This window comes from Furipterus horrens, unplaced genomic scaffold, assembly GCF_987537825.1.
Source record: "Furipterus horrens unplaced genomic scaffold, mFurHor1.1.pri manual_scaffold_2, whole genome shotgun sequence".
In the NCBI taxonomy this organism is placed as follows: Eukaryota; Metazoa; Chordata; class Mammalia; order Chiroptera; family Furipteridae; genus Furipterus; species Furipterus horrens.
Window position 1 is genome coordinate 45,335,472 of NW_028327172.1, and position 19,280 is coordinate 45,354,751.

The 19,280-nt window shown below is 41.2% G+C and overlaps 1 protein-coding gene across 1 annotated transcript in view; it reads right to left on the reverse strand.

Annotated features, from left to right (window-relative positions):
- FCHSD2 (FCH and double SH3 domains 2) overlaps positions 1-16,614 on the reverse strand; it is a 219,782-nt gene extending 203,168 nt beyond the window's left edge. Inside the window, exons 1-2 of the mRNA XM_090265153.1 lie at positions 16,216-16,614; positions 14,382-14,479 (exon numbers count right to left, since the gene is read on the reverse strand). Coding sequence (XP_090121279.1) covers positions 14,382-14,479; positions 16,216-16,236 — 119 coding nt within the window. The 5' untranslated portion in view covers positions 16,237-16,614. The remainder of the gene's footprint in view (positions 1-14,381; positions 14,480-16,215) is intronic.
- Between the last annotated feature and the right edge of the window lie 2,666 nt (positions 16,615-19,280).

Genomic DNA, 19,280 nt, shown 5'->3' on the forward strand with positions numbered 1-19,280 from the left:
GAAGAAAGGACTAAAGAGCCAGAAAAGAGATCAAAAGAAATTATCCAACCTGAAGAACACAGATTATTATCAGTTTAACATAAGTGTAATTGGAGTCCAAAAAGCAAAGAACAGAGAACGGGGCAGAAAAAATATTTGAAGAAATAATGGCCTCTAAAATTCCCAATTTTTGTTGAAAAATATCACCTATGGATAAAAAGAGAAACTTAGTAAACCCCAAGCAAGATAATTACAAAGATACCACACTGGTCACATCACATTCAAAGTACAGAAAACTAAAGATAATGAGGAAAAAGCTAATGGGAGGGAGGTACATTACACAGAAAAGAATAAGTAAATAAATAATAGCTAACTTTCATGAGAAACAATGAAGTCCAGAAGACAATGGAATGGCCAACTGTCAACCCAGAATTCTGTATACAACAAAAATTATTTCCAAAAATAAGGGTAAAGTAAAGACACTTTCAGATAAGTGAAAGCTAAAAGAATTGTCACCAATAGAACTGCACTAGAAACACTGAAGGAAGTTCTTCAGCCCAAAAGGAAATGAAACCAGACTGAAACTCAAAACTGGATGTTGGTCTTGAGAAAGAAAGAAGAGAGCTAATATTGGTAAACATAAAAGGCTTTTTTTCTTCTCTTAATCTCTTTAAAATATAACTGTGTTTAAAGCACAGCTATCATTGTATTATAAGGTCTGTGATGGAGTAATTGAACTATTGTAAGCACGTTATGTAGAATGGCATAATATTAACTCTAAGTATATAAGTGATAAATTAGAGACGCATGGTGTAACAAGAACAATCAGTTAAAAAACAGAAAGAGGTAGAGCTAAAAATGCAAGAGTTAAAAATAGAATACTAAAAGATATTCAATTAGCTCAATATAGCTGAGAAAACTATTATATAAAATACCTCTATAGTAAAACAGACATAACAGCTCCCCCATGGAGCAACTTGGCTAATAATGCAAAAAACATTTTACCACAAAACAATATTTTAAATGATTTGATGTAAAACTTTTGAATAGAATTACATAAGATAAAATTAGACTGGACAGGAATCCAATCACCTTAAAAGTTTGCCTGTTTGGGGACAAAACAATTCTAAAATGCAGAAGAAAAGGAACACAGCAGCACACACAGCCCATTTCCCCAACTCCAAGCAATAACCATCTGGAGGCCATTCATTTTATGAAGAGAAGTTTGTAAATCGAGTTTGTTTGTTTTTTAAGATTTTACTTATTTATTTTTAGAGAGAGGGGAAGGGAGGGAGAAAGAGAGGGAGAGAAACATTGATGTGCCAGAGAAACATCGATCGGTTGCCTCTCACATGCCCCCAACCAGGGACCTGGCCATGTGCCCTGACTGAGAAACAAACCAGTGACTCTTCAGTTTGCGGGACAATGTCCAACCCACTGAGCCACACCAGTCAGGGAAGTAAACCAAGTATTCTTAATACTTGTAAACATTAGTAATAGACAGTAAAGTCTATTAATAAAAATAACTCCACTAAAAACTAATTAAAAGCCTAAAATGACATTTAGCATCAATTAATGTGAACTTTTACAATGTGTTGTATTACTACACATGCAGTAACATGTTACTAATAGAGAATCATTTAATTTTAGTTTTGAGAGTAGGTAACATTCACATAGTTCAAAAATTCACAACATATCAAAAAAGGTATATAATAAAAAGCCTCTGCCTCTCACCTCCATTCTCCAGCCTCCAATGGGCGTAAAACAAATACTGCTAAAATATAATTGAGGGACATATACTCCCAATTGTTTCCTGTGGGACCACAGGCATAATAACACTTTTCATAACACCAGAAGTAACATTTTCTTTTTGAACTGGGATTATTGCAAAGTTTGCAAAACAGAAAACATCTGGATGACAAGACACTTATACATGAATGCCAAAAAGGAGATACGTGGAATGTTAAAATACAGCATGATCAAGGGAAACTGCGAGGACACCATAAAATGAAATAAAATTATCAGCAAAGTCCTGTGAAGTGAGTTCTGACCAGCACATGACAGGAAATCTGCAGCAATGGAACAACGGACAGGACTACAAGTTTCTGTGCCTAGTTCCCAAATTAGTCACTGAAGAGACAACAGCACAAACCGGACTCACAAACTAACTCCTGCTTCTGTAGCAGATCATCGTCCTGCAGACCGACGCCAGCAGAACAGAACAGCATCCGTGGGATTCAAATGAACATTCGAAGAATTTACAAAGGAAAACATCAACTTACCACCACAGGCCTCCTCAGGTATAAAGGCTTTATACTTGATACTTCCAACACTGACTTGCCAATCCTCAATTAAGAGGCAAATTATTCAGCTAGGCATATTTTTAGCTCCAATTTGTCCTTCTTTGCTTTCAGATTAGCCACTTCACTACATATTAATCCTTTCTCTTGAGATGTAAAAGAAATTCAGACAGAAATACATTACAACAGCCTGTCAGTCCTTAGCCATTTCTCCAAATTATCAGAAAACCAAAAGTGGCAAGATATTTAACCACTCATATTCCTAAAAGGAGGATCCTAAGAGACCCCTGGCCTATTGGCCCATTTCCTTTGGCAGTACAAAAACCTACTCCAGACCTAAGACATGTAATTCAAAAGTAGTTGGGAGGAGGGGACACAATGGTTTCTATAGTTCCTTACTCCCATCTGGGAAAATTGGAATTCTGGCTATATCTTTCACAATATAACCCCAACACATTTTTTACACTTTTATGAACAACACTAGGAGTAAATCAGAAATGGGTCCCTGTGGGAAACAGAGCAAAACAGTAATGTAGCAAAAGCTATAGTACTGGTAACCAAATACCTTATTTCTTGCTGGCAAAGACCACCTCTATAAGATAATCACATTCCCAGACTCCTTTGCAGCTAGGCATGCACAAGCATGTGAAGCAAACTCAGCCAATAAAATATAAGGGATAATTGGCTAATTTCTGGTAGAAACTATCTTCCCTAATAGAAGGAAAGAATGAGAATATCATGCTTGGAACACATCCAACAATCAGGAGGAGAATCATTGCCAACGCACACAAATAGGGAAGATAATGCCCTGGCTGGTGTGACTCAGTGGGTTGAGCGTTGTCCTGCAAACCAAAAGGTTGCGGGTTTGATTTCCAATCAGGTCAAATGCCTGAGTTGCAGGCTAGTTCCCAGGCTGAGGGCATGCAAGAGGCAACCAATCAGTTGATGTTTTTCTTCCTTTCTTTCTCCCTTTCTTCCCCTCTCTCTAAAAAAATAAATAAAATCTTTTTAAAAAAAGAAAAAAAGATGGAAGGTACCTAGGAGTGCTGAATTTGGTGAAGAAAATTCTTTAGAATTACTTGAACAGTTTATCTTTGAGGTCCATTATATTTTTTAATCCACAGATTAATTCTTTAGGGGATAAGTCACAGACCATAATTTTTGAATTGATGTTCTCAATTACTTAACAAAATTACAGTCCACATACAGTTACTGAGCATCTATTATGTTGCACACACTGTGCCAGAGAGTTTTTATACACATTACTACGTTTAATTATCAAAATAATCCCGTAAGGTATTATAAATATTGCCATTTTACAGATGAGAAAAATTAGGCCCCGAGAAGTTTAGGGGACTTGTGGCCAAAGTCACACAGTTAATAGGAGATTAAGAACTAGAATTCCACCCAGGTTGTAGGTCTCTAAACTAGTGCTTGTTTCAATATATTACAGCTTCTCTACCACATAGATCACCTTCACCGTCTCTTTTACTTATTTATATACAGTATTCCCTCACTTATCACGGGTATTACGTTCTAGACCTCCGCCGCCCCACCCCCCGCGATAGGTGAAAATCCACGAAGTAGGAACCTTATATTTATTTTAGTATTTATATATATTTTAAGGCTTTATAAACCCTTCCCACACACTTATAAACCATTCCTAGTCCCTTATTAACCTTTCCCAATTCCTTAGTAACTTTTCCCACACTTATATAAACACTACTTATGTTAACATATTCTACACTCTTAAACCTACGTAACTTTAACAACATACGTATACAGTACCGCAAAATCCTGTGATATAGCAAAACATCCGCGATAAATAATTAAATATATATTTTTAAATCCCACAATACAGTGAGGCCGCGATAAGTGAACCGTGATATAGAGAGGGACTACTGTACCTGGGTGTGGCAAAAAGACCAAATCAAGGAAAAATGCACACAAAAATTCTTCAACCTCTATTCTTAACCCGAGTAGTGGGTAACTTTCATTATTACTTCCAAGTTTAATTCCATCTGGCTCATGAAAATATCCTCCATTCAAATCTATAAATCATAAAACAACTTCTCCCCACAGTGGGCTGCAATGGCTATCCCGTTCAGAACCAAATCTTCAAATTTTAGGAGTACATAAATATCTATGAATAATGGCTTATTGGCTGCTATATCATTAAATAACGATAGAAAAGGGTATTATTAAAACCCTGACTCTTTCAATGAAAGTAAGCAATGGTCTGTGACAAAAAGTTTTATTAAATAGACCCTCTCAAACTATATTTCCCTATTTCTTCCTCTGCCTAGTTTGAATCTCCTATTCTTAGTCTCTTTCATAACTGACCATAACAGGGAAGTGTATATTTAAATTTTAAATTCATTTGTCAGTTGAAGTTCCATGTTATCTTTTAATTTTAAAATCAGGTAATGTTTTATTTTTCCTCTCTCTCAGAGAAACATTTATAGTCCTACTTGATCTTTTTCTTTGTAATCATGTTTTTAAAAATTTTTCATTTCATGATTTACATCATTTTTAAGTTCTAATTTGAAAGAACACTAGATTGAGAAGCGATAGTGATTGCTAAATAAATGAAAAAAGACTGGAGTCCAGTCTGTTGCTTCCAGTTTTTATCATCTCTAAAACACCACTGACTGCAAGACACATTATGTTGCATTGCGGAAAAATGCTGCCAAGGTTGCAAGTTCAATCCCCAGTTTTGGCGCACATGGGAGGCAACCAATCGATATTTCTCTCTCTTTCTCTCTCTCTCATCAATAAACATATCCTCAGGTGAAGATTAAAAAAAGAAAAATGCTGCCAATTAAATTGATAGAATGCCCTAGCACTTACAATTTTATTTATACTTATTAAAAGATCTCTTTTAAACTTAGATTTTTAGTATGTATTACTCTTGTGCATAATTTGAAAAACATAAAACAAATTGGTGCATCAACTGGTCACATTCAGAGTCAAACTCTTCTGAATCAAAATTTGAATCAGTCTTTGACACCATGCTTTTCCACACAATATCAAACTTTGTGCCACCAAAAGGCCAGGTGACCCAAGATTTGTATTCCAACAATTATCTCTGGGATTTTCTTCCAATCTTGCTGATAACTATTCTTCAAGTTCTATGCACAAATAGACAAGGGCAACTGTATCATAGCCAAAAGCAATTGTGAGAAGTATCTGGATTTCAGAAGTGTAAGAATGTAAAAACCCTGTTTCTCTTAGAATTAATTGAACATCAACTTCCTTGGTTACTTCGAAAAAGACAACATCCTTCCTGGCCTTCAATTTCCACTAACAATAGTGGCTACCAATGCTGAATACCTACCACACTGGGCATTTCACATATCTCATTTAACACTTAAAGAAATGCAAAAAGGAAGGCATTAAACTTGTTTCATGTGCACGAAATATGAGGCTCGGAGAACTTCAGTATCTTGTCAAAGATTAACCAACTAATAAGTGGCAGAGCTGAGTTTCAATCTCTGGTCTACTTTCAAAGTCCCTATTCTTTACCCCACTAAACTGGTTCTCAAAATTTAATGCACATAAAAATCACGTCAGGTGATTCTTCCACAGAGCAGGAAAAATACTGCAAATACTGCACATATTTGCAAATCATAAAGCTGAACATATATATAAGCACATGAAAAAACTGCTCAAAATCATAAGCGATTAGGGAAATACAAATCAAAGCCACAATATGATACCATTTCACACACACTAGAACAGCTATAATGGAAAGACAGACAACAAGCATTGGCAAAGATGTGGAGAAACTGGACTTGATACATTATTGTTATTGGGAATATAAAATGATATAGCCACTTTGGAAGACAGTTTGAAGGTTCCTTACGAAGTTAAACATAATTACCATACAACACAACAATTCCACTACTAGGTATATTATATACCCAAGATATATAATATCTTGGGTATATAATAAGAGTCCACACAAAAATATGTACATGACTGTTCAAAGGAGTATTATTAATAATAGCCAGTCCACTGATTAATGGAACATTATTTAGCAATAGAGAAAAATGAAGTACTGAGATTATAACATGGATGAACCTTGAAAACATTATACTAAGTAAAAGCCAGTCACAAAAGACCACATATTGTATGATTCCATTTATATAGATTCCATTTCTATAGTGAGAGAAAGTAATTGCCTAAGTCTGAAGAAGGTGACAGGAAGTGACAGCTAATAGGTACAGAGGTTCTTTTAAGCAGGACAAAAATGTTCTGAAGTTAAAGTGTGGTGATAGTTGTACAACCCCATGAATATATTACTAAACATCTTTAAATAGGTTAATTGTATAGTATATGAATTATATCTCAATAAACCTGTTTTTAGCCCTGGCTTGTGTGGCTCAGTGGATTGAGTGCTGGCCTGCGCACTGAAGGCACTGGTACTATTTCCAGTCAGGGCACATACCTGGGTTGCAAGCCAAGTCCCCCATTGGGGTCACACAAGAGGCAACCACACATTCATGTTTCTCTCCCTCTTTCTCCCTCCCTTTCCCTCTTTCTAAAAATAAGTAAATAAAATATTTTTAAAACTCTTCTTGACCAAATTACCTCTGAGTTTCCTTTCTAGACATAAAAGTCTCAGAGAATCCGTAAACAGACTTCAGAATCCAATCCCCAGTTGACTCCCATGAACTTACAGTTTAGAGAAAGTACCATATAGTATAGTAACTCCTCACTTGAATTCGCTAGGCCTCCAGGTGTTAACAAAGGAAGGGACAGGTGCTTCTTGAGCTAGTTCCAGCTTTTTAGAAAATCTAAGAGAAACCATACTCAGCCTTCTCTGAGGTAAAGTTTTAAGTATCTTTGCCTCTGGCTGATTTCATGTGATAGTTTTAAAATACTGATTCAAGAAGACTTCCGGACAAGATGGAGGCATAGACAGACATGTTGCGTCTCCCTCCACAACTAAGAAGGAATACAACTACCTCAAAACTAGAAACAACCAGAACTTCCAGAAAATCAAACTACATGGAAGTCCAGCAAAGATATAAAGAACAAATACTCATCCAGACAGGTAGGAGGGGTGGAGCCAGGGCAGAGAGGATGCGGTGTGGTGGTGGCAGCAGCGGCGGCAGCAGCAGGCGGGTGGAAAGCGCAGTCACACGTTTTAAAAAGTCGGGAGGCACACCTGGGGAGCGTTCCCACCTCCTCACCGGACCTTGCAGCTTACAGTCCCAGCACCAGGGAAAATCAAGCCTCATTGCTTCTGACTGTGCAGACAGTGGGTGTTAGGGTGGAGGCAGAAATTGTGGGTCTCTCAGCAGAGTCCGCTTGTTTAAAGGACCCCCACGGTCTTAGAACGTTCGCAGACTCACCCACTCTGGGAACGACGGCCAGGGCAGCAACTAGAGAGGCTCCAGTCCGGTGCGGAAGTGGGAGAGGTGCCTGGAAAAGGGGCAAGTGCCGGGCAGGCAGCATTGTTCCCTCTCAGACCGCTCCCCCACATACAGCACCACAACGTGGTGAAACGGGTCACCCTGTCCTGAATCCCTAAGGCTCCACTTCTTACTACGTAACAGGAGCAACAGCTCTACCTGGTACGCAGAGGCAAACAAACACAGGAGCCTGTCAGAATGAGGAGACACAGTAGTATGGCCCAAAAGAGGGAATGGATCAAGGTTCCAGTTGGAGAACTAAGTGACAAGGAGATAGCCAACCTCACCGATGAGGAAACAGACAACCTAACAGATGCAGAATTCAAAACACTGGTGATAAAGATGCTCACGGTCTTGACAGATATGCTTGAGTACAGCAGACGCATAAGTGAAGAAGTAAAGGCTATGCTAAATGAAACAAAGGAAAATCCACATAAAACCAATGGTGAAGGGAAGGAAACCGGGGTTCAAATCAATGATTTGGAACAGAAGGAAGAAAAAACAGTCAACCAGTGCAGAATGAGGAAGCAAGAATTGAAAAAAATGTGGAAAACTTCCCAAATTTTGCAAAGGAGATGGACATACAGGTCCAGGAAGCACAGAGGGTCCCAGGCGTGCTGGACCCAGAGGGGACCACACCAGGACACATGATTGAGATGCCAAAGGTGAAAGATAAAGACAGAGTCCTGGGGGCAGCAAGAGAGAGGCAGAGAGTTGCCTACAGGGGGGTGCCTATAGGACTATCAGCTGATTTCTCAGAGGACACTTTGCAGGCAGGAAGGGACTGGGAAGCAGTATTCAATGTGATGAAAGGCAACCTGCAACCGGATTACTCTATCCAGCAAGGCTATCATTTAGAATGGAAGGGCAGATGAAGTGCTTCCCAGACACGGTAAAGCTAAAGGAGTTCATCATCACCAAGCCATTATTATATGAAATGTCAAAGGGACTTACTTAAGAAAAAGATCAAAACTATGAACACTAAAATGACAACAAACTCACAACTATCGACAACTGAATCTAAAAAATAAAAACAAAATCCAACTAAGCAAACCAGAATAGGAACAGAATCATAGGTATGGGGATCATCTGGAGGGTTATCAGCTGGGAGAGGGGAGAGGGAGAAATGGGGAAATGTACAGGGATTAAGAAGCATAATTGGTTGGTACAAAATAGACAGGGGGAAGTTAAGAATAATATAGGAAAGGGTGAAGCCAAAGGACTTATATGCATGACCATGGACATGAACGAAGGGGGGTGGGATTGCTGGAGGACAGGGGGGTATTGGGCAGAGGGGAGCAAAGGGGAAGAAAATTGGAACTACTGTAACAACATAATCAATAAAATATGCTTTAAAAATTATAATAAAATAATAAAACAAAATAAAATACTGATTCAAAGCTGACTAATAGCTTAATGTATGAGAAGTAAAAATAATAGAAAAACAAACTATTAATTAAAATGTACTTTTTGATAGGCAAAAATGTTTCCAAAAAATGGGACCCATAATGAGTTCCTTGGTTAAAAGCTTGGGAAATACAGATAAGTGCTCTTGTCTAGAAATTAGTAGAAATGTCTTAGGACCCTACTTAATATGGTTCACTTCATCTCACTGTGCCTCAGTTTCCATTTTCATCTATAAAAATCAACAAGTGTGACAGTATCCATCTAACTCTAAAATTCCACGATTTTTCCATATTATATAATGATACCTGATTAACAACAAATGAGTTCTCTCTCCTTCCATTACTTTACTCCCAACACACCAGCTTCCAAATGCACCACTGAAACAACTGAAATGAAGAAGTGGAAGAGAGCAAAGGAAAAAAACTGTATCATAATTGGTCTCCTCCCTTCAAAATTCCAGATGACCAGAGAGAAAGGGGGGTGGGGGCTGGGCGGGACTACCAAGTATAAAATTCTCCTGTTTACAGTTCAATGTGCTGTGGCCTTTTTTTTTTTTTTTTTTAACTTTTTTAAAAGTCATAAAAACTTTTCCACTACTAATTTCTTTATATTAAAATAAAAAAATCTATTTGCACCTTTTTTAGTGAATTCATACTAACTTAAATTGAGTATAACACTGTTTGGGGGGCCATGGGTTAGAAGGAGTGCTGTCTATGGGATTTGGGGGAAGAGGGTGGTAGGAGCCTCAAAAAAGGAAAAGCAGGCAAGGTCCTTTACAACATAACACATGTAAAAACCCCAGTTCAGAGATTTCCAATGAATTTTTAAAAGGTCACTCCACTTTCTAGAATGGACCAGAAAAGCCAGACCATTTTCCTCCTCAAGCAACTAATATCATGAATAACAAGAGTAGGCAATTTTCAACTTCCAATTAAGTATTATCACAGAAAAAAAAGAAGGCAAATCAGAATCCTAAACTCATTTTAGTAAGTGGTATAATGTTCTGCTCAGAGCTATATAGGAGTAAAGGAATTCCTTCTATTAATATAAAAAAATAACACAATGACTCCTTCAAAATAATAAAAAATCCTTGGAGCACCAACAATCTCTGTATTTACACATTATATATGAATATAGATATAATCTACATAAAATAGCACAGTACATTTTAAAGTGCCCACATGAATCAAAGTATAACACAAGCTCTACAGACACCCTTAGAGCCTCTACAAATAAAGCTTCTAAATATCTCACCTAAAAACAAATACGGTGCAGTTAAATACAGGTATCCCCCATATAACATGGTACTTCTATAATACAGTTAGAGAATTGGGGGAACTCCCCGTATAACATGGTACCTCTATAACACGGTTTCACTCTTAACATGATATGACGGTAGACAATATCCAAGAATTGCTGGTAGAAGAAGAAACTGATGAAGCAATTTTGGTGGAAGTGACATCCGGAATGTGCCAAGGTAACTTACGGGACGATAGCACTGATGGATACGAAGAAGTTAAACAATTTACTCTAAAAAGCCTAAAGAAAGGCCTAGACTTAGCTGAACAGTTAGTCATATTTCTTAAATGAAGATCCTTGCACTGAAAGGAGCACAAAGTTTAAGACAGAACTGCAAAAGTGCTTAGCACTTTTTAATAAAGATCTCTCAGCTAAAAGCAAGCAATCTAAAATAACAGACTTTTTGCAAAAAGTAGAGCATAGAAATCAAGACAATGTTGAAGAAAGTTCAGAGGATGAGGATACCTTGTCAAAAAGAAAACGCATTCGGTTAGTGGAGCTTAGTAGTGATGACAAAGAAAACATTACTTAATTCATATTAATACGTAATACTTTTGATGAAAATTGCTTTAATCAAGATATTTCTCTTAATTATAAAAACACAATGGGCCCTGGCTGGTGTGGCTCAGTGGATCAAGCGCTGGCCTGCGAACCAAAGGCTCACTGGTTCAATTCCCAGTCAGGGCACATGCCTGGGTTGTGGGCCAGGTTCCTAGTTGGGGGTGTGCGAGAGGCAACCACACATTAATGCTTCTCTCACTCTCTCTTCCCCTCTCTCTCAAAATAAATAAATGAAATCTTAAAAAAAAAAAAAAAAGAAGAAGAAAAGGAAAAGAAAGTACCAAGAATTAATGCCCTTCGATTCCCAGTCAGGGCACATGACTAGGTTGCACGTCAGGTTCCCTAGTTTGGGGTGCAAGTGAGAGGCAACCACACAGTAATGTTTCTCTCCCTCTCTCTTTCTTCTTTCCCCTATCTCTAAAAAAATTAATAAAGAGACAAACAAATAAATAATTAATTCAAAAAAAAAAGAATTAATGCCCAATGTTTAAAATATATATATATATATAGTATTTTTGAAAATTTTTGGAACCTAAGCCCCTTTTTTGTTCCAGTTCTTGGTTTCGTATAACATGGATTCGCATAACATGGCATTTGTTAGGAACCTAACAACTGTGTTATACACAGGTTACCTGTACAACAATTTAACAATTCTGCCCAGGCTGGTGTGGTTCAGTGGATTGAATGCCAGCCTACAAACCAAAGGGTCGTCAGTTCGATTCTCAGGCACATGCCTGAGTGGCAGGCTAGGTCCCCAGTTGGGGGCGCACAAGAGGCAACCACACATGGATGTTTCTCTCCCTCTCTTTCTCCCTCCCTTCCCCTCTCTCTAAAAATAAATAAATACAATCTTTAAAAAAGAAAAAAACAACAATTCTTTCAGCCTAAATAAAGGGTACAAAGATATAAAAATGAGTAACTTGGACCCTGAATTCAAGGAATTCACATGAGAAGGAAAGTCAGAATCATGTGCAAAATCAAAATTATTTCCTGAGATCATAGAGAAAAACAAACTTGCTAACTTAATGGTAACCAGAACTTGTCAGGTGAAAAAGTGAGAGGAGGGTATCAACAGACAAAGAGAACAACACAGCAAAGGCAAGAATATAAAGAACACAGTTAGATAACCAGAAGTCCTAAGTGACCAGGGCGGGGAGGATTAAGGAGGAAGGTCGCATGGGCATGAAATGGTAGTAATTAAGTCAGGAAAGGAAGCTTGCAGCTGGGTTGTAGAGGTGTCTGGTCTTTATCCAAAAGGTCACAGAGAACCTGATGGATGTATAATAAGCAATGTTTTTTTGAAAGCTAACTGTTGACAATGTGGAAGGCCTGACTTAAAAGGGGGGTGGGCGGGTTGGGAGATATGAGAACACTACTACATTTAGGATACAACTGCAATACTGGAAATAAAATGTGGTGGGGTCAGCAATAATACAAACAACTAAACAATAGCAAGAGGAGCAACAACCTACATCAATTTAGCAGTGACTGTGTAACCATATATTTGACCATACAGCTCCCTTACCAAGGTACACGCAAACAAAGGAAAAAATAAAAATAAAAGAAGGCAAGCAAGAAGTCTTTATAAGATATAATCAAGCCCTGGCTGCTGTGACTCAGTGGATTGAGCGTCGGCCTGCGAACCAAGTGTCGCTGGTTCGATTCCCAGTCAGGGTACATAATTAGGTTGCATGTCAGGTCCCCAGTTGGGGGCGCGTGAGAGGCAACCACACAGTGATGTTTCTCTCCCTCTCTTTCTCCTTTCCCCTCTCTCTAAAAATAAATAAATAAATTTAAAAAAAGAAATTCAGAGTCAAGATTCAAATTTAAAAAAAAAAATGAAGATCAATTTAAAAAAAAAGATATAATCAACAGCCTTAATGACCGGTGACCATACAAAACTGAAGAATATCTTCATTTACACACTAATTTTGTCTTCCTAAACTGCTTCTGAAAACTTATTTTCTTCATCTAGAGGTTTCTACTAAAATAGGTGTTACAAACTCAGTTCACTTAATAGATGTTAAAAACTTAAAATTTTTAACCATATTAAGAGTTTTAGGTATCTTATACAGGATTATTTAAGTCTAAAAATGTCCCTGCAGCCACAAGAAAAATAAAAGAAACAAATACAGAATTAAAAAACAATGATCTTGGTACATCCAAGACTGGATGAGACTAAATTTATATGCCTTAGTTAGAAACCCTGAGCCCTGGCTGGTGTGGCTCAAGAGGTTGAGTGCCAACCTGTGAACTAAAAGGTTGCCAATTTGATTTCCAGTCAAGGCACATGCCTGGGCTGCAGACAAGGTCCCTGACTGGAGGTGTGCAAGAGGCAACCAATTGATGTTTCTCTCACATATCAATGTTCCTCTCCCTCTCTTCCTTCCTCCTATACCCCTTCTCTCAAAAAATGAATAAAAAAAATCTTTTTTTAAAATAAACCAGAAAATACAGGTATACAGTAGAAATACTCATAAATAAGTTAAGTATGGGGGGGACTCTTTATTAAAATCTTTGGGCTACAAACAATTCAGCTATCCAAACACATAATTTTATTAAAACATATAGTTAATATCTTTCATAAAACCAACACGTTGTCACCACAGGAAAAAAAGGCAATTGAGACCCAATTGGGGCTTGCAGACCCAATTCCAATTGATAAACATATTACTAAAGAAAATAAGAATTGCAGCCACTCAGCTTCAACATGCAAATCATCTTTCATCCTTTACCAAAGTATGTTTGTTAAACTGTCAGTTTGTATTATAGGATTGTGAAATAAAATAGTGGTGTTTCTTTCAATAAAATGAGTTATGCTTCTTTCTGTAAAGAAAAATACTGATTTTCACAATGCTAACACAATGTTTTATCCATTAAATTCAAAGTTACCTTGATCATGAATACAGGTAACTTTAATGATAAAATATGATAAACACATTTCGCACAAAACTTAATGTTCAAAAACAAAGTAATATTTGTCATGTTCTAACAAATAACACTAGTATCTAATCATCTGAGGTTGACTGGCTCACCCCCAGATATTAACCATTAACCAGAGGTGTTAAGTTTAAAAATCCGTGTGAAATCGTTAAGGTCAACAAATATGTTACAACTCAGTAGAAAGATTATTTAAGTAAGAATTTCTACTTCAATGATTGTATTTTGACAGATAAAGTTTTAAGACTCTTTATTTTTTCACAAAACTATGTGTATGTTAGAGGTTCCTGCACTAAAAGAAAAAAATTTGTATTGTGTTAATGCCAGTTATAATTTCCAGCTAAGTCAAAGCTTTGACAGCCTTACAGCAGGAAATCCAAAAGGAAATTCCATCATCAGTTCCTGGGGTTTGGTAACTAAAAGGTTCTTTGAAACAGAGATATAGAAGTTCTCAAACAATTCACTATAACCTTACCTCATATCTTCAAGCAAATCACATTCTGCTTGATGTTTGGCTTGAAGTTTTGTCATCTGCTCAACTTGAACGTTTTTCAGTTCTTGTGTAACTTTCACCTAAAATATACCATATATTTATGAAGGCCTTGTTGCAACTTTACCAACAACAAAAACTACTTAATGGATATACTAAATACTTATCAGAATATGTACCTCTTGCTCACCTCTCCCCTGAAGACCAAAAATCCATTATTAGCCACCTAACTTTGTGTGAAGATATTGTACTTAACGAAAACAAATTAGCCAAATAACCTGAAACAGCAGCTAAATATAAGTACACAAATATAAAAATTACAGATTAAAGGGGTGCAAAATAAACTGCCAGTAATCCTATTTCATGCACAAGCTCAGTATATAGCTAGGTCCCCTTAAAGTTTTAAAGTGTCTTCTATTTTTTCCAAAAAGGATACAAAGACACTAACCACTAGGAGAGGTGAGCAGAGTAGAGCCAGAAGAGCATAAGAACGCCTAAAATCTAATGACTGAAATGTACACAATAATGAAATTACATGCTTGAATCGACTACATAAATTATTCCATAATGGCTGCGAGAAAGCACAGTCTCAGGATGATGCCCTACACTCGCTGACAGCGCATCAAATCACAAATCTCTTTCTCACATAGGAGAAAGCAAAAGTGACCTTTTAGGATATGCAATGCTTTTAAGCCACCCCAGCAAGCCGGTTCCTGTGGCGGCTCCACTTCAAACGGCTAGAACAGCAAATGCAAGCTGGCCAGTGCCTCGCCCGACAGGCCGGCACCCCAGGGTTCCAGATCCAGTGGGCCTGGGATCCCCTCCACCACAGCGGGGCTATCCAGAGGGGTGGGGGTACGTGTGTGAAAGAAAAAAGTACTCATAATTGGAGAAACCCGGATTAAGAAAGAAAGAAGAGGAAGCAGACCCGAAAGAGGCATTCAGCAAATGTTTGCCCACGAGGTGAGGACAGAAACAGCCTCCTCCACCCAGCGCCCAGAGTAGACACTCAGTAACCATCTGCAGGATTAAAAAGACAAGGACACAGCCTCAGCCCCTGGGAAAGCTGGAGAAGACAGTGAAGCAGTTCTCGAAGAGGCTCCGCGAGGAAGCTGCTGACAAACCCAGAGCACCCGTCACTCCCACCCCAAGCCCAGACCGCGATGCACACGCCACGCACTGCCGGGTTCTCACTCTCCCTGGGGCAGTACCACTGACTCCTCGCCCCCGACCCAGAGGCACGGGACAAAGAGGGGGGTGGAAAAGGCAATGCTTAATTTCTTGTTTTCCCCTAGGATGGGGGGGGGGGGGGTGACTTCCAACTTCTTTTCGGCCCGACCCCTGAGAAAAGCAGGCCAAATCTGAAGGCTAAGCTGGAAACAAATTTCTTGCAAATGTGCGAACGGGCGAGGGTGGCGACAAGCGGCTGGAGGGCTCAAACCTGGTGCAGACTAAACAATCACACAAGCACAAGGCTCCGCAAAGCTGCAGGGGCTCCCCCGCCTCCCCTCGATGCAGCCCCGAAAATGCACTTTGCAACGAGCAGCACTGCCATGCGCGCGCACACACACAAATGAGCACCCGAAACTCCTATGAAATGTCGGGGGTCTCCCGCACGGTGGAGGGGAGGAACCCCGGACGCCCCTCCGTCCGAAAGACATTTCATCCGCCTGAAACCGGCAGCAATTCGGTGACAAGCCAGAGGATACAGCAGTCACGGCCCGTTGCAGAAAGGGGGAGGGGGCGCAGCGGTCGCCCCAGCCGCGTCCCGTGGACGTATCCCCTCCAAAGCCCCAAAGCCTCCCTTCTGCACCCTCACCTTCCTCGGTGGCGGCTGCATGATGCTGAAGGGACATCAATCCTGCCCCAACGGCGGCGTTAGGTAGGACTAGAGAAAGAATGGCTGAGAGGAGGGACCAGCCCAGCAAGTGTGTGTGAGAAAGGAGAGCTTGAGAACCAGGATTTGCCCCGGAGGGAGCAAGGCCGGCGGGTGGCAGGAGAACCCGGGTTGCGGGCTAGAGTGAAGAGAAGGAGGAGCGCCGGGAAGGCCTGGGGCTCTAGCTGCCCGGGAGGTGTGTGAGCTAAGGAGGCGGAGACCGCGAGGGGGCGGGGGCCCAGGAGCTGGGGCGCGGGGTCTCCCAGCTCGCCCAGCGGCTCTCGAGGAGCAGCCGCGTCGCCCGGCTCCCCGCCCTCCGCCGGCTCCTGGGCTCCTCGCAGAAGAGCCCACTCCCCTCCCCGCCCCAATGTGGCAGCCCGGCCCTTCCTGGGCCCGACGCCCCCGCCTAGCGTGGAGAGGTGGAAGGCGGCGCTACGCTGTCGGCTCCGGCTCCTCCACTCAGGCCGCGGGAATTTCCGGCCCCACCGCGCGGCGCAGCGCCCCAGTCCGGTGGCGGAGGGCACAGCTCAGGCCAGAGCTGGTCCTGGAGCCGGGCCAGGCGACAGGGAGGGAGCGGGGACGTAGCTCGGAGCTTCGTATCGTGGCGGCGACTGGGGAAACTAACGGATCGGTGGGCGAATAGGAGAGGCAGAAACGCTAGCATCGCACGAAAGTTCCCCCATCCTATCTCAGAGTGGCACGTTCCAAACGCCTACAGTCCTCCCTCCCCCACACTGGGAGCCGGCCGGGGGCTTCCCGCGCGCTTTCCCGCCAGCCCGCCGCGGCGCGCGCCTCCGACCCGGGGCGCGCACGTGGGCGGGAGAGGGCTCTGCGCCGACGCACGCGCATAAACCACCCCTACCTCCCTCTGGCTTTTGCAGCTGCAGTGTTTGTGCGGGATGGGGCGACGTGGACGTCTGCAGTGAAGTTTTTACAATTGGAAGGGAGCACTATGCCTGTGGCAGTAGGAAAGTTCAGTTTTTTGCTGTTTCTCGGTCCTCCAACACCCTTCTCTCCAGAGCGGATGGCCCGGGTAGATAGGCACTAAGGGAGCGAGCAAGGACAAGTCCTTCCGCAGTCGGCCGCAGGTGCCTGCTGCGGGGGGTGGGGAGTTTAGTTGCCATGCAAGGAAAAACAAAACGGCTCTTTGCTACAGGGCTTCAAGTCAGAGAGCATGGACTCTGTGCTGGAAGCGAACACTGAGGTCGGTGAAGTCAAAGCCCACATTTCACAGATAGGGAGGCTATCGCCCATAGAGGACTGAGGACTTTCTGAAGGGCACACAGCAGGACTAGAATCTCTGGGTCACAGAGGGTCCTTTGGGTTATAGAGAAACAGATGCAGATAATAACCATGAGGAAAAGTAGAGGAGGCAACAGGGGCAAAGGAAGCCTTTGCCCGGGAGTCAAGAACTCTGGTGCTAGACTGCTCTGCCTGACCCTATCTGGCTGGGTGAGCTCAGGCTTCTTCATCTGCCAATGAGGATGCTCATCCAGGCACTCACCCACTCCTAACCTTCTTGCTCTGTCCAGACTATCTGCCGGTAGGGAGTATCAGCTTTCCTTGGGATCCTTAGTAGAATGAAAATACCTCGTCTGGAGCCACAGCCTGTGTGGATAGAGAACTAGATTGCCCATAGTTTTATCAGAAGTTGGCATCCCAGACATCTCAGAAGTGTGTAGTCAGGCAAAACAGGGAAGTGAGTGAGGCCTGGAGAGACCCAAGTATTTTGCTGAAAGCTACATGGTCAGAAATTGGGAAGATGGAACTTGAACCCAGGTTGTTTACATTGAGTTAGCCTAGATTCTTGAGCAGGAAGGCGATACAATCAGAGTTATGCTTGAGTCAGTTTTAATCCAGAGCTGTGTATAAACTAGGAGTGCAGGCTTAATATTTCCAGTTTTCTTGAAGCCATTTAAAAGTCAGCAGTCACTAGAGTTTTCTATTACTATTAGGGAAGGCCTGCGGCAAGGGAATAAATATGTGGGTGGAGGCCCAGCTCCCTGCAGCTGTGGGTCAACAGCTAGAGCCCAGGACCAGGGTGAAAGTAGCCAGGCTGGGGACCAGTCTCAGCTCCACCACTAATTCATTGTGAGGCCTCTAGCTAGTCAATTGCTCTCTTCCAGCTTTTCTTTTCTCACTCGTAAAATAGGAATATAATACCAGCCTTGCAGGCTTGTCGATTAAATAGAATTTCTCCTGCCATAGAACCTGGCACATAGTGCCTAACAAGTTCTCACTGATTCATCATTCATTCAAAAAATATTGCTAAGGTCCTGCTTTGTGCCAAGCCTTGTACCAGACCCTGGGGATACAGGAGTAAACAAGACAGTATCAGCCTAGGCCTTCAGCCAAGACTGAGTTCCAGACCAACCATTTCATGAATGACACTGAGCTAGTTGGGGGGGGGGGGGGGGCCACAGAGGAGCACCTTAACAGTGGTTGCCCAGCTGTAGTGTCCCACACATAGAAGGTGCTTAACAAAGATTTGCTGAACCCTAGTCTGGGGTGTATCTAGTCTGTCCCAGAGACTATCCTCCCTTTACCTCCCTCCTCTGGCAATAAGCACTAGGGGTATAAAGGTGCTGAATATTGGGATCCAGCCTCTGCCACTGACCTGCTGGGCCTTCGCTGTAACTTGGTCCCAACTGCGGAATAAGGTAAGTGAAGAGCCTGGAACTTAATAGGCTCTTCACAGATTAAGTCAAACCCTGAGGCTTCACTTTATGAATTTAGGAGGGCATCCTCCACCCATTTGCCATTATACTGAAACCAGGACTAGCATTGACTTTCTGGAATGATTTCCTTTGGAGATATTATAAAAAGTTAAGCCCATCAGATAAGCTTACCTACTAACTGCTTTTTCAAAAATTGGATTTAAAAAAATATATGTTTGATATTTATCATGTGCCTTTTTCAAACCCCAAACTTTCATGTTACTTTTTCAAGCCAATATTCATTGTAGTCCTGTGAGATAGTATTGTTTCTTCGCTTTACACATGGGGAAC